This window comes from Oreochromis aureus, linkage group 19 (assembly GCF_013358895.1).
Source record: "Oreochromis aureus strain Israel breed Guangdong linkage group 19, ZZ_aureus, whole genome shotgun sequence".
Lineage (NCBI taxonomy): Eukaryota > Metazoa > Chordata > Actinopteri > Cichliformes > Cichlidae > Oreochromis > Oreochromis aureus.
This window is the reverse complement of record NC_052960.1, coordinates 11,868,056-11,882,285: the sequence shown is the minus strand read 5'-3', so window position 1 is coordinate 11,882,285 and position 14,230 is coordinate 11,868,056. Positions and strand designations below refer to the sequence as shown.

The 14,230-nt window shown below is 40.1% G+C and overlaps 2 protein-coding genes across 6 annotated transcripts; one reads left to right on the top strand and one right to left on the bottom strand.

The window, feature by feature from the left end:
• Window positions 1–93: 93 nt before the first annotated feature.
• ptgr2 (prostaglandin reductase 2) lies at window positions 94–3,706 on the top strand. Of its 2 annotated transcripts, none has more exons than XM_031737037.2 (9): window positions 94–212; window positions 341–422; window positions 560–678; window positions 864–1,055; window positions 1,282–1,452; window positions 1,600–1,809; window positions 3,010–3,219; window positions 3,331–3,370; window positions 3,451–3,706. In XM_031737037.2, exons 2-9 carry the CDS (start codon window positions 386–388, stop codon window positions 3,513–3,515), a joined length of 1,044 nt encoding a protein of 347 aa, XP_031592897.1. In that variant the 5' UTR covers window positions 94–212; window positions 341–385; the 3' UTR covers window positions 3,516–3,706. The 2 variants fall into 2 exon arrangements, with proteins under 2 accessions (XP_031592897.1, XP_031592896.1); XM_031737036.2 differs by having other exon boundaries at window positions 113–254.
• Window positions 3,707–4,901: 1,195 nt separating this feature from the next.
• Window positions 4,902–12,944, bottom strand: tmem62 (transmembrane protein 62). 4 transcript variants are annotated; one of them, XM_031737034.2, is made up of 14 exons: window positions 12,749–12,944; window positions 12,386–12,627; window positions 11,978–12,089; window positions 11,693–11,830; window positions 11,235–11,280; window positions 10,715–10,856; window positions 10,367–10,491; window positions 9,943–10,065; window positions 9,689–9,844; window positions 9,428–9,587; window positions 8,966–9,164; window positions 8,673–8,768; window positions 8,318–8,436; window positions 4,902–7,490 (listed from the first exon to the last, which is right to left on the bottom strand). In XM_031737034.2, exons 2-14 carry the CDS (start codon window positions 12,584–12,586, stop codon window positions 7,170–7,172), a joined length of 1,938 nt encoding a protein of 645 aa, XP_031592894.1. In that variant the 5' UTR covers window positions 12,587–12,627; window positions 12,749–12,944; the 3' UTR covers window positions 4,902–7,169. The 4 variants fall into 4 exon arrangements, with proteins under 4 accessions (XP_031592894.1, XP_031592893.1, XP_039459315.1 ...); XM_031737033.2 differs by having other exon boundaries at window positions 12,386–12,590; XM_039603381.1 differs by having other exon boundaries at window positions 4,902–5,562; window positions 12,386–12,590.
• Window positions 12,945–14,230: the final 1,286 nt, after the last annotated feature.

Sequence of the window (14,230 nt, the reverse complement as noted above, 5' to 3'; positions counted from 1 at the left end):
AAAGAATGAATTACTAGCAAATCTAAATGTAGACAAAACTTCTAAAAAACACACACAAAAAAATCCCCCAATCCTAACCCTCAGTCTCGCGGGATTTAAACGAACACGGACTTTAGCAGCAGGGAATTCTCTCGCTCTTGTGGTCGTGACTTTCTTCGTGGTCTCTGTTGACATTCTGCTAGCCTGCAAACTGATAACAAGAAACCTGTTCGGTAACGTAAGCCGTTCGATATCTTCACGTGTTGCTATTGACGGTAAAATACTTTGTCCACATTGTTTTCTCTAACACTGTGACCGAGCTCAACGCTCACAGAAACTTGACGTTTGCTGCCTGTTTTAGTCATTGCTACAAACACAACTTCGGTGCTCGCGATATTTCAGCGAGATGCAGGTGCAAAGAGTCGTTCTTAACTCACGACCAGGTGTGTAACTTTTTTACCCTCCTCTTTTATCGTGTTCTGCACCTTGAGTCTTTAAGTCTTTAATACAGTAACTGATACTGCACCATTACTGCAATCACGTGGCTAGTGTTTACTCAACCTTCTGTTTTTGCATACAGGTAAAAACGGGGCGCCAGTTCCGGAAAATTTCCGCCTGGAGGAGATTACTTTAGCGCCTGACCTGAAAGATGGGGAAGTTCTTGTTCGGACGCTTTATCTTTCAGTCGACCCTTACATGGTATTACACAAACACATGACATTGGTACAGCCACAGCAGGCATCAGTCATGACCTTTAGCGTTTCCTGTCTGGAGTAATTAAATGATGTAATTAAAATTAAAGACTACAGCACAGTAAAGTAACAGCTGATGGTTTGTTTTGTTTTTGTTTTTTTTAACTCCTACTAAAACTCTTTCCCTGTCAGCGATGTAGAATGAATGAGGACACCGGCGCTGATTACCTGACTCCATGGCAGATTTCCAAGTGCGTGGATGGTGGAGGTGTGGGAGTGATTGATTCCAGCCGGTGCAATAATTTTGCTGCGGGAGATGTGGTCATTTCATTCAACTGGCCTTGGCAAACCCATGCTGTTATGACCGGAAGTGACTTACAGAAGGTCTCTGTTCCTGTGTGTCACCACTGTTTGGTGAACAGGATCATATTTCCTCTTGCAGACAGGAAGAGGAAACCTGTCTTAATGATATGTACATAAAAATTACACTGTGTTCTGCAAATGTGAAGGAACTGATTCATACCCTGTGTTTGCAAAACACACTGACTAAAAGCAGCTTACCTGCTACAGTATGTATGCTGATGTCATTCAGGTTTTGGTCTCTTTGCAGGTTGATCCACAGCTGGTTGATGGACACTTGTCATACTTTTTGGGTGCAGTTGGAATAACAGGTCTCACTGCCTTACTGGGTATCAGAGAGAAGGGTCACATAACCAAAGGGGCCAATCACACGATGGTAGTAAGCGGCGCAGCTGGTGCCTGTGGCTCCATTGCTGGACAGGTAAATGCAACAAGTACCAGACAGTTTAGCGTGTTTTGTAGACATTAAACTGTCTGAGATATTGGAAAAACTTGCCAGACTTCCATAAAATTGTAGATCTATTACTCTGCTTGTTTTTGTTTTTTTGTTTTTGTTTTTTTCCCCCAGATTGGCAGGTTGGATGGATGTGTGAGAGTGGTGGGGATCTGTGGTTCTGATCAGAAGTGTAAAGCTATAGTGGAAGATTTGGGTTTCTCCACAGCCATCAACTATCACCTGGAGGATGTCCCGACGAAGCTTAAGGAGAGCTGTCCTGATGGCATTGATGTTTACTTTGACAACGTAGGGGGTGCCATTAGTGATGCTGTTATAGCACAGGTACTACATAATTTTTATCTGCATGGATGATCTACTTGATTAAATTTTCATTGTTATGTACAGTTATTCCCAAAATTATTCACACCCCTGTTGAATTTTGAGGGTTTTTTTTTTTTTGTTTGTTTGTTTTTTTGGCAGATCAAGTGTTCTCCTGCACAATAACATAAGAAGGTGACATAAGGTTTTAAGAAATGCAGGCACATGAATTTTTAATATATTTAATAACTTGCATTTTATTTGACACAAAAATTCTTTGTCTAAGTCTCTCTTGAAAAGAGATTTTAAACATCAATGAGACTTTTATATTTTATTTCTTATTTGCAATTATAGGGTTAATTATAGGGTTCTTCGTCTAAATGAGCTTTTGCAAAGGCTAGGTGAGTTTTCGTATGCCTGTAACTGAGTGGTTCCTTGGCTGGCCATAAAGACTCCCATCCCCCTTCTAAAATGTTCTCTGCAGTGTCTGTTTTGAAAACTGTAAAAACTTCTGGAGTTGCTGGTATTCTGCAGAATATCCTTGGTTGTGTTGTGTGGGTTACTGTTGGCCGCTGTGAGCTGAGGTGTCCCCTTAGGTATTCTAACAGATCCTTTCCCATTCTTGATGGTGTGGAATACATTCAACTTGTTAACAATGCTCTTTTCTGGCATCAGGAACTTGGAGTCACTTGGATATGGTTTTGTAGCCTATGGCATCCTCATGACTGGAGATCCACACCTAATTCTTTTTTTTACATTCTGGCGGATGTCCTAGTACTGACCATGAACTGAGAGTGTTTATACCAATTCCATTCAATTTATAGCCCCCAGGAATGCTTTAGAAATCAACATGGCTTGGATTTGTTTAAAATTGTAGAGACTTCTGGAAAATACTGAGTGTACTCAAATATCTGTGCAGTAAACAACAATTGGCTTAATAGTGAGGCAGATGAAGGTATGAATAATTTTGGAAAGGGTTAAAAATGCATCTGGAAACTTCCATCACAACTATATTTTTCTGAATATGGGCAAAATTTAACCAGCTAAGCTTTTATGTAGAAGAGAATCATAAAGGAATGAAGTTTTCATAGAGGGATGAATCATTTTTGGGAAGTAAACCGTATGTGCTGTAAAAGAATAGTGTTGGACGTGATGGCTGTAGGTGCAACAGTGTTTTGTGTGCTGTAAGATCAACCTGACACATCGACTTGCGATCATCTCCAGATGAACAACGGCAGCCACATAATCCTGTGTGGTCAGATCTCACAGTATAACAAGGATGTGCCATATCCACCACCTCTGAGCGAGGAGACTCAGAAGAACCTGCAAAGTAAAAATATCACCCGGGAACGCTTTACGGTGCTAAACTACATGAGCAAAGCAGACGCTGCCCTGTGTGAGCTCAGCCAGTGGATTAAATCAGGTCGAATCAAGGTACAGAGGAAATGGTGATGCTGTGTGGTTCACTGTATAAGCACCTTTGCAAATTGCACACTTCATCTTTGTCTTTGTTTTCATCGCTTTAATCTTGCTTTCACTCTTCAGGTTCTGGAAACTGTGGTGAATGGCATAGAGAATATGGGAGGTATTTAAGTATGAATTTCAACATTTTTGTAATTGTATAAGTTGTTGTGGGCAGTTAATTTTTTTTTCCTTTTCTTGCAGATGCATTTTGCTCTATGATGAAAGGCGGAAACATTGGCAAGCAAATCATAAAAATATCCCACTGAAGAAAATCTACAGTGTTTCCAGTGGAGGCTGGGCTCTCACCACTCACCATGGGAAATTAGCCTTACTGCTGCCTGTTATCTCTGCCATTAACAGTTACTTAATGAGCTGCAGTCAAAATATTGCGCTGATTAACCGAGGCCAGCTAATTACAACTGAATTATAAATAATAAAATCTAGCAATTGAACAAGTCTTCAGTTTTTAATAAGAGTTTGTTTAGTCTTTTGGAAATTGGTGCAGCAGTGAAAGAACCGTAGAGCAGAGTGTTGCAGTACTGACACATGATATTAACCTAAAAATCACAGTCTCTTAATGGTGCTGATGTGGGATAAAACCTTGAAATTCTCTGCTTTAGTATAGCAAAAACTAAGCAGGGCTTTTTCTGTTGTACCCAAAGTTACCGGGTACACTGAAGTCATAAAGCGATGGGCATGATCAGTAGCTATACTTGGGTAGGCTAAATGAAGAACATATATCCTCCATACCATTACACTACCATCACTAGCATTAACCACTGAACCATCTATACTTTTATGGTGTTCAGGCCAAAATTTGACCCTAATATCCAAATGTTCTAGTAGAAGTTGAGATTTAACAGACCAGGTAACATTTTTCTAATCTGTTGTCCAGTTTTGGTCAATAGAAAATCAATTAATAACATTATTTGTTGATGCCATCAGTTTTAAGCCACCCCTCATTTCTTTATATTTTGCTAGGAAAGTGGGAAATAAGTGGTTTTCAATATAGTGTTTGAGATCAGTGTCATGTTTAAAAAATGCAGCCGTTGCTATCAGATGCTTTTCAGATGGTATTGCATGGTGGATCAAATTCTGACTCTTTATTTCTATATTCGTAGTTCCATTAATTTTAACAAGATATCCAACAACACTGGTTGAAATGCAGCTTGAAACCATGATGGAGCTTCCACTGTGTTTTACAGATGGCTGTAGAGACTCTGACCTTCTCACTAAATGATTATTTAAACCAAAAATCCCAAATATCACTTTATAACACCAATCACTGCACAGATTTTCACTTTGGTACTTGTGTAATTTGCATACATCAACCTTTTCTCAGTTTTCCTTCTTAAAGGATGTGTTCTTTCAGTCCTTCCACCAAGACCATTTCTGAAAATGGCCTTTCGCTTTTCACATAAATGAACGTTGTGAATGAATTGTGTTGTTGCAGCACGTTGCTAGTAAAGTGGCTAAAGATGTGTTCAGGTCTAAGGAGTGGACTGAGAATGAATAAAACTTTTTTATAACCTTCAGAAAGACTAGAGAACTATTGCTCAAGCCCACTTTAAAAATGACAAAAACATATGTTGGACACAAAACATGAATAACGGGTGGCTCAAGGGGTTTTTTACATTATTGTATACAGTATGTTTTTTTTTTTTAATCTGTCTTTTTTACTGTTTTGCCACCTTGTTCCCTTCTGTGTAACATCATTTGGAAATGAATGAATCTATACACAAAGTTATCATTTACTATAATGAACATTTTTATTTCACAGCACTAGAAACCATTAATAAAATAAAATTGTGGTCGGCTCTAATTTCAGTTGTCACAAGAAAAATATGTGGCAGGTGTAAAATCCTCATCTATTCAATCATATGCTTCAGTGTTTGAACACATTACAATATACTCCTTGTAAGAGATGAAATGGTTGTGGAGTCATTGTCAGTTTTTCTTGTGTAAAGTACAGAACAATCACATCCAGAGTCATTATTAACCATAATCATTTAGTGCCATTAAACTAATAAACCCGTCTTAATAAAAACACAGTTCTGATGCTTTGTTCAAAAACAAAAACAAAACAAAAAACATTCCCATGCATAATTTTAAAGTGAGAGTGAAATGCAGCACAGTCATGATTCATCCAAATTCATTCAACACTGCCTCCTTGTGGACAGATTACACAGCTTGAGTGAGGTACTGAGCATCATTAGAGAAGAAATCCCTAATAACAAAAGTCCAGAATTTCCAAATATCCATCTGTTTCCTGTTTGTACACTTGGTGGTTCTCCTATACAAATGAAGACTCGTCTGTGCAGAAAGGGGTGGAAAAAGTAATTAAACCCCTGTTATCAAGACGGCACATACTTTCATTTATTTAGTGTCTGGCAGCTGTTGTAGTATTAAACTATGAGGGTCAGCTCTCCACAGTTCGTGCTGTGTATGGCTGAGGTTAAAAAAAAAAGAACATTTCTGTACTTCAGATGAGTTCTTGTAGAATCCAGGCGACTGCTACTGTTGACTAGAAAGGACTGAAAGACTTAGTTTACAGTTCCCACAGATTAGCAATCTGAATAACATAGAGAAAACATGTTTGTGCGCACACACACACACACACACACACACACACACACACACACACGCCGATCAGTTAGATCGACTTCAGACACAAGGAATGCTCTAAAATCTTTTCAACCACATTTATCCCGACAATGAAGAATATTTTCCAGTGCAGATTTAAAACACATGGGGGGAGAAATAAAAATCACACAATAGAATAAGAATGAATAAATAAAAAAAAACAGCATAGCACTGGCTCATCTCATTTCACCAAAGCTATTAAAACATTCATTTCGGTTTTTTTGTTTTTTAGCCACCACACATTTGGATTGTTTAATACGGGTTTAGTTTACTGAGCTACTCTATGAGTACAAAAACATTGTCCTGAAGTACTACTTGGACCAGCTTTTTGTTCAATTGCTCACATTCCTGAGAAACAAACAGCTGCTTTCTGTAATCATGTTTGAAGGAACATGAAAAAAGTGGAGGCGGCTTCTCTGTGTTTTGGTAAAGACTGGCATTAAAGTTTTGATATGAATATTCCAATGTGAACATTGACGATACTGGCAGTTGTTTAACTTGAAAACTAGCAGTCACACATCAGCTACAGTACTTGATTAATTTGTACTTCCCTTCATGTGATTATCTGTAATTGTGTGTAAAATTAACTTGAGAATACGATCGTCTAGGTTCCATTACTGGCGTCACCTTCACAAGATGTAAATGGAAAAGGATATAGCATACAAAAGGTGGTTCAATCCTTTCTTATGCATGTGAGTTGTTATCAGAAGGTAACCACAAGGATCATTTTGGCACATCCAGCCTTCATTAGCATATGAAAATGAGTTTAAAGAGAGAAGAAAAGGAAAGGTGAAATCTTTCTTATTCATCCTTTGGCAGTGGTGAAGTGGCATTTTGGCCAAGGCAACACTTCCAAAAAGTGCTAAATCTGAAGTAAATGACTCCGCTTAAACCACAGGAGAATACAACTCTAATACAGTATACTGTCAACAGCAGCATACATTGGACTAGTCTGTCACATAGCTCAGATTGGCTAATTTACCCTTATAGTATCCAAGGTATTTTTTGTTTGTTTTTTCACACTGTACACATTGCTATGAATATGGCCAGAAATGTGCTCACCGGTGATTTACAACAACATGCATATTAAGTAAACAACACTATCTAGAAACAGGATAGTGAGTGATGTACCGTGAAGTGGCTTCGGATAGAGGAAAGAAAGAAAGGAAGGGGCTGCTTTGCGGGGGAAACTGAGGCTTGCGCCGTGGATAGAGACAGCAAAATATATCTGAGAGTCAGGCTTGAGGGGAAACAGCGGCGGTACCGTGCAATTACTGTCAAGAGGGAGAGACGCTCTTGCTTGTGTCACGAATGAGAGAGGCAGGGCTTGTCCAGGCGCGGTAGACCAATAGCAGGCTGAGCCCTAACGCCCACGTGCGCACAGGAGACAGGAAAAAGGCCATGGGGCCATAGGTCTCCAGGAGGAAGTAGCAGGAATGGGCCTGCCAGGTGAGGAGCAGCAGCATGAATAGGTGAACAGCCAGAGTCCTCCAGCGGCAGCCCGGCCGCAGGAAGTGGGATCGGAAGGTGTTGCCACGGCAACGGTGGTGGAGGCTCCAGCAGAGATAAGAAGTGAGGGGCATGTTGAAGAAGAGGAGCTGGCAGAGAGGAAAGGAGTTTAGTTGATGTGAACAGAACATGCATTTATGAATGAAGCAGTACCCACAGCTTATATCATCGCTTATAGCTTTAGAGAGAGAATATTGTAATTCCCCCACCAAGCTGCATGCTTTATCCTTCCTCTTTCTGGTTCATGAAGGGTGTAACAGATGAGTCTTTAGAGGAAATATGTTGTCACTCTACTAATTGTTTAAAAAGGATCTTATAGCTACCATTCTCTCTATTTAGTTATTTAGTTTATTTAATCTTCATTTTGGGTTTAATGTTCTTCTTTTTAAAGATTCTGCCACTGTATATTTACTTTCGGTTTAAATAAAGAGTTTTCAGTTCTCTTTAACTCCATTATTTGCGACATTGCCCAATTATGTCTGACCTTTGATCCAGTTTGTGGCAACATGACCTAACCAGCGATTTTTTTCCATCCCATCTCCTTGTTTTCAGGAATCATGATCATTATTATTATCATTATTATTATTATTATTATTATTATGATGAAGTATTTTAGGAGAACTTCTGAAATGCTCCCTTCATTTCCATGTCACTGATTTATTTTTCCACGTCCTGAGAAAGCTTTCCACCTTTAAGGGTCCCACAGTGTTCACAAGCTATTAGTTTTTCCTATCCAACAGTCGGTGCTGGGCAGGAAGTTCACATTTCCTAAGAGTTGCTGAAAACAAAATTAATTTAAATTTAAAGCAAATATGTTCAGTTACAGTCTACAGCTGGACATATGACATGTATGTACAGAATCACAGAGAGGCTAATGTGTCCAAAACAAGGGGGGAAAAAAATTCAATGTTCTTACTTGAACAACTCCAACCACATAGGTGAGACTGCCCTCAAGAAAATGTCCATCAATGAACACTCCAAAGGCGAAGCAGGCCCCACTGTGGCCATCAATCAGCTCTCCTATGAACCACGGGCCTGAAGGAAGAGAGGAATGGATTACAGCAACATAGGAGAGATTACTGGGTAATCTTGTAAAGCAAACCAGATGTTATTTGTACACTGCTTTGTACAAGCTTCAAATCTGGCAACCACAAACAACTCTATTGTTTATTATACATGATAGATACAGTGTAGGATGGCAGATAAAATATATTTTTGGACAAAGAGGATGGAAAAAGTTAAATGGGAATAAGGCACAGCATTAAACTCACCTAAGGCCGTGCACAGGTTGAACAGCAGCAGAGAGTAGTAGAAAGTGTCTATTTTACTGACCAACCGGAGTGACATACACACTTGAGAGGTCAATCCTGTAGACATAATGAAATACCAAACATCTATGATTGCGCACAGTGCAGAGAGACTTCTTATAGTGTGCATTTTAAAAGCTGACATTGAATCCTTATTGAGAACCCTGTCTGTGTCTCAAGTTCAGTGCGACTGAACCTGAACAGTCTGTTACATTATGATGATCTATTTATCTGAAGGTTAGTCAGAGACAGCTCACCTCTGCCTGAGAGAACAGGCATAAACCTGAAGGCCATGAGAACACCAATATTCAGCAGCATCGTGATTATAAAGGCCACCCGGCCCAGGATGTAGTGATCTGTGAGGAGGATGAAAGACTGCACGAAGCCGAAGGTAGGAGTCAGATCGCCCTCCAGAGTAAAGTGCTGCTCCCGCACTGATGACCGGCCTGCCGCGTCCTGACTCACATGCACACATAGAAAGACAAGAAGTTCTTAGTTTTTAGAGAAAGGTAGGAGCATTTTTTAAAAGTACGAGAGTACAACAAACCCCGAGCCACCAGTGGGTGTTTTCTAGCTACAATTCCCAGACAGCAAATCTAATACAGCTATTCATAATTCAACAAAGGAAAACAAATCTTCTTAATCTAATAAAAGACCCATGAAATATTCAAAAGTCTCAGAACACAATAAAGTGGAAGATAAATGAATGTTGCACCGACCTCCACTTTAACTCGGATTGTGTGCAGTCCTGTGAGGTAAAGAGACGGATCCCATAGCAGAACATAAAGGGGGCCTCCAGCAGAGTGACCTTTCCCCAGAGGTTCCCCATCTACACTCACATGCACCGCAGTGATTGGGGCCTCTGAGAAGGCCAAGATCCTTCAGAAAAGAAAAGAAAATGAATTCTTAAATATTAGAAATTGAAATTCATTTGCACTGGAACAAAAGAAAACAGAAAATTCAGCGCATAGACAAAACACCTGATGTGCGTCGACCTTCGTATCCGACCCAGTGGCTCCACCCCTGGGTGCAGATATTGTGCATCCTTGGGGTTCGTGATGAGCACTGCAGGCCACTGCTCAAACCTCAGATCAGAGAAACTCAGCAGGTCATGGTCAAAGGCCAGAACCCTGTACCTGTAGAAAGATGTTAGAAAAATATGGGCGATAATACGACAGAAACAGAAATACAAGTAAGAAAATTACTGTTAGAAACACGTAGTGACTATAAACACCTGCGATTGTCCATCCAGTCACCCAGCTCCAGCTCCAGAGTGCCTTGGGGATGCCGGCTGTGGAGCACAGGCATGAGGCCACCCAGAGTGTGCAGATGGCCGCACAGATATGCAACTGCAGATCTTAACACAAAAACGTAGAAATTTTAGTTAGACTTGTTAAGTGTCTGCAAACAGAGGCAGTTGAATATGTACTTTACTCCACAGCATGAATTTGAAACAAGCAGACAGTCAAAATGCTTCTTACATTTGTTTTTTATCATTCTAAGACTGAGACACAATTTTAGCTTGCAGCCAAAAGGAGGAGGTTGCTGAATGTTTGCACCATGACGTGATGGAAAAAATGTTTCATTTCCTCAGCTCACCCTTAAAATAAAAATAGGAAGAAAAAAAAAAAAGATTTAAAATCGGGGATTGTTCTTGCCTCATCATGTCTCGTACTCCTGAAGAAGGAGAGACGATGGTGGAGGTGGTGTAGTGGCCAAACCAGATCGACTGGTTGCTTTTCAGACTCTCAGCTCTGAACGTGTCCAGCAAGTCCATTTGAGTCTGTCAGATATGACAAAAAAACTTCATGTTTATGAAAACAGACAGCTAAGCAGATACTTTAGTTATTGCTACTCAGAAACTAAAACACTGTGCGTTTACCATTTTCTTTCCTGTTTACCATTTGCTGGACCACATTTTCTAACAGAGGAATGTAGTCCTTCAAAAACTCGCCGCTTTCTAAAGATCTCAGAATTGTTCATGAAGAGGTGTTGCACAAACTCACCTGGTTGAGAATACCAAAGAAATTGTACGGCCTCTTGGGGCCTGGAGTCAGGGTGGCATCCACACAGACAAAGGAGTAGTTGCCAAAGGGGGTCGTGTGAACGTAGTGGAAAGAGCCTACTTTCTGATTGGCTGAGTATTTCCTAGAATAAAAATTGAGAAACGTTAAACATCAGCATCAAGCTACTGTACAGCATAATACAGATTTTTAAAAAATAAATAAATAAATGCGATCTTTAAAGAATATCGGGAAGATTAAAGACCAGCCAGCGCTAACAGAAGCATCAGCAATGTCACATAAAACATGAAGAAAAAAAAAAAAAAAAAAAATAGCGTGTAGGTCCTGCTTCTATTTTTGTCGTCAGGATGTTCAGATAGCTGAACTATTAATGGAAAACAAGTCTGCAACTATACTGGTTTATGGGCGTCAAATGCCACAGCATACTCCAATCAGCTTTCTCTTGTTGCTGTGAATTGCAGTAAGGGACTTTACTGGCCATTTACTGGTACTTTGTACTAACCTGTAATAATTGGTGATGCTGTCCAGTGAAATAATGTTGAAAGCATCTGTGAGGAAAAATGAAATAACTGTGAGATTAAGCAGTGTAGAAGCTGTAAGGGAGGTGACCGATGAACTATTCTTGTACTGTATTGTAACAAAGAAAAATCTCCCTTTACTAAAGGACCCACAGATAAACATCCGGGAAACACATCAGCAGCTGTGATCAGCAGCAGAGTAGCTGTCAGAGCCACTGCAGATCCAATGAACAGCTTTGCCTTTTTTTTGACAGTTACAAATTCAGGGTATCTTGTTTCACATCCAGTCACAGAGGAAGGGAAGGGGAGGGGTAGAACCACTTCCTGTGGGATGCTTCGGAAAATCTTAGCTGTACACTCAGCACACTAAAGATGTTTCAGCTGAATCAGTGAGCCTTGAGAAACCATAGTAATTTTTGAAAAAAGTGCCATGGTTAATCACCGTGATTTCCACGGATGTCAATCCACTTGGTGCGCTCCATTACACGTGACCTCTTTAGGATGTTGTGGTACGCCTGCCACTCCACCTCGTGCTGGAGGGATCCCACCTTACTCTCTGTTTTAGCATCCGTCAGATCCCCTGGGGTAAAGGAAAAAAGGGGAGAATCTCTGTAAGCAAACTGTCATCTGATTGCATGAGTCTGGCACTGCACGATCTTGAGCCACACCCATTCAGTCATATTATAATGCAAAGAATTTAACAGGAACCAGATAGAGATCACTGTACCTGTTGCAAGCACAAGAGCTGGTTTGATCACCTCAATGGTGTCGGTGCAGAACTTTTCAAAGTCTGGGATGCGCCTTGGGTCATGAAATCGACTAATGTGAATATCGGACACCTTGAATTACACACACACAAATGGAGGTGAGGGGTAAAGGCAAATATTTTAAATGGGGCTCTGTGACATTTTCAGCTCTTGTGGTATAAAGGCTATAGAACAAGAGTGCAAAGTCTGGCTCAAAGTTGCTGTGTTTCTGTGTTGAAACACCTTTTCACCCAACATCGGAGCACTTCTGTGGACACTGACCCCTTTCTGTCAATCATTCAGAGAGTTTAACCTTAACACAAAGTCAAACGCCTGTATTGTATACACACTAGATGTAAATAATCCCTACAGACGGAATAACAGCCCACCTGTACAAACCAGAATATATTGTTCAAGTGTTCGCCGGGAAATGGTGGAGAACTCCCCTTAGATTCAGCTCCATCACCGACAGTTGGGTGCTGAACGCTCCGTTTAGGGTGCCAAGCCGTGTCATAGCTGTCCAGCACCCAGGAGGTGATGCACGCCAGGGCCAGTCCGAGGAGAACCAGTGCACCAAACAGCTTCAGCATCCTCCTGTAGTGGCGAGAAAGGGGGGGCTAGCTGCCGCCGTCTATCCCGGACAGAAAAAAAGCTAGCTACTGGTGGAAACAGCTAAGGGCACGAATCACACTAACATTAACTACAGATATAACAGACAACTGAGCTACATGGCTAAGAGCTAAGGCTCAGACCGTTTCTGTCGCTGCCATCGGGGCCACACGGGATGCATTGAAGTGCGTGGTTCATTCACGGCTCCGTTCAGCTGCCTTCGGAGGCGGAGGAGGTAGCACGGCAGGTTAGCCAGCAGCTAGCTTCCTGCCTACCAGCTACCAACACACAGCTCTGACCGGGTGGAAGGGGGAACGTCACCAACAATGACGAGGCAGCGTTATGACAGACAGAGCTCCCACTCTGACATTGTTTTTCAGAGCTCCGTAATGATAACACACCTGCCATCGCGAGGAGTTTCGGGAACACCAAAGCACTTGTCAACTTCGGGTTTTTATAATCATTTATTCCCCAAAACCGTTTAAAAAAAGGAAATAATTAAAGCTTTCGTACAGTTTTTAATTCTGCCATTTGATATACGGAAATGGAAACGCTTGACATGAACTGGCTGATATTTGAAAGATGAATAAATGAATAAATAGATAGATGAATAGATTAATAAATTTATTTTAAAGACAGAAAAAAGGAAAGGACCCTTTATTTGACATTTTTTCTGTCTTTTTCTGGGGGAGGGGTTCTGTCAAAAAAAAAATTCCATCTCAAGCATCAAAGATACTTTTTTTTAATTTATTTTTTTTTAGCATTTTTCAGTATTTATTTTCACATCTTTGCTCAAATACACCAATTATATAATAATTCAAAATGTTACAAAGGCAATAGATCCAACCCTTGTGAGGTAATAAAAACATTTCTGATCATTTTATCAATCGTGACATGGTAACAGGGTTGCAAAAAAATGACTCGGCTGAATGGATATATCCTTTTATTTGTAGATTATGACATATTTGTGACAAATAAATACTCAGGGCCACAAAACTGTTGTTAATATAATAATATTTTGTATGTTTTTAATATGCATTTCTTATGTTAATTTTATATGATAACAGGGTTGCTAATCAGCACTAATATTAGTGTTTTATCAGTAAAAGATATTATCCGTGGAATTTAATGATCTGTGAAAGTCAAGGATGTAGTTATGTAAATAAAAGGACAGAAACTCTGAAATGAGTTTGTCTTCTTTTGATAACATGTGCAATGGGTTTGCAGTTAGAGTGACACACTCAGTCTTCACTGGAAAAAGACAAAATATGTCAAAGAGGACTGACCTTTGGTCAACCCATGGTGCTAGCACATGACTCAACCATGTCACTTCTTCTTTGTCAGGTCGTCTCCCTGTTTTTGTCTCTTACTCCTCCAGGCTAAATAGGTTTTGGTAACTGGGTTGCACATATGTTGTGAATGGTTTCCTTTAAAAAAAAAAAATGCTGATAGTAAATGGTTTGACATTTCTAAATGAGATCTTTCAACAAAATCAAAACAGAAAAAATGAATTCATAACTTATTTTATATAATATATTATATTTCATATATTTGACATACAATTTGGCTCAAGAAGTTGGGAGAAGAGAAAAATGCCATTTCTCAGAGGTTCTCAAAGGCCATTT

What these genes read in the sequence shown, in the direction of transcription:
- ptgr2 (XM_031737037.2), top strand. Translation starts at nt 386, where the DNA reads ATGCAGGTGCAAAGAGTCGTTCTTAACTCACGACCAG. An exon ending in TTTCAGTCGACCCTTACATG is followed by an intron (nt 679 to 863) that starts GTATTACACAAA and finishes TTTCCCTGTCAG; the next exon opens with CGATGTAGAATGAATGAGGA. An exon ending in CCGGAAGTGACTTACAGAAG is followed by an intron (nt 1,056 to 1,281) that starts GTCTCTGTTCCT and finishes GTCTCTTTGCAG; the next exon opens with GTTGATCCACAGCTGGTTGA.
- tmem62 (XM_031737033.2), bottom strand. Translation starts at nt 12,786, where the DNA reads ATGCATCCCGTGTGGCCCCGATGGCAGCGACAGAAACG. An exon ending in CGATGGCAGCGACAGAAACG is followed by an intron (nt 12,591 to 12,748) that starts GTCTGAGCCTTA and finishes TCGCCACTACAG; the next exon opens with GAGGATGCTGAAGCTGTTTG. An exon ending in CAATCCGAGTTAAAGTGGAG is followed by an intron (nt 9,165 to 9,427) that starts GTCGGTGCAACA and finishes CATGTGAGTCAG; the next exon opens with GACGCGGCAGGCCGGTCATC.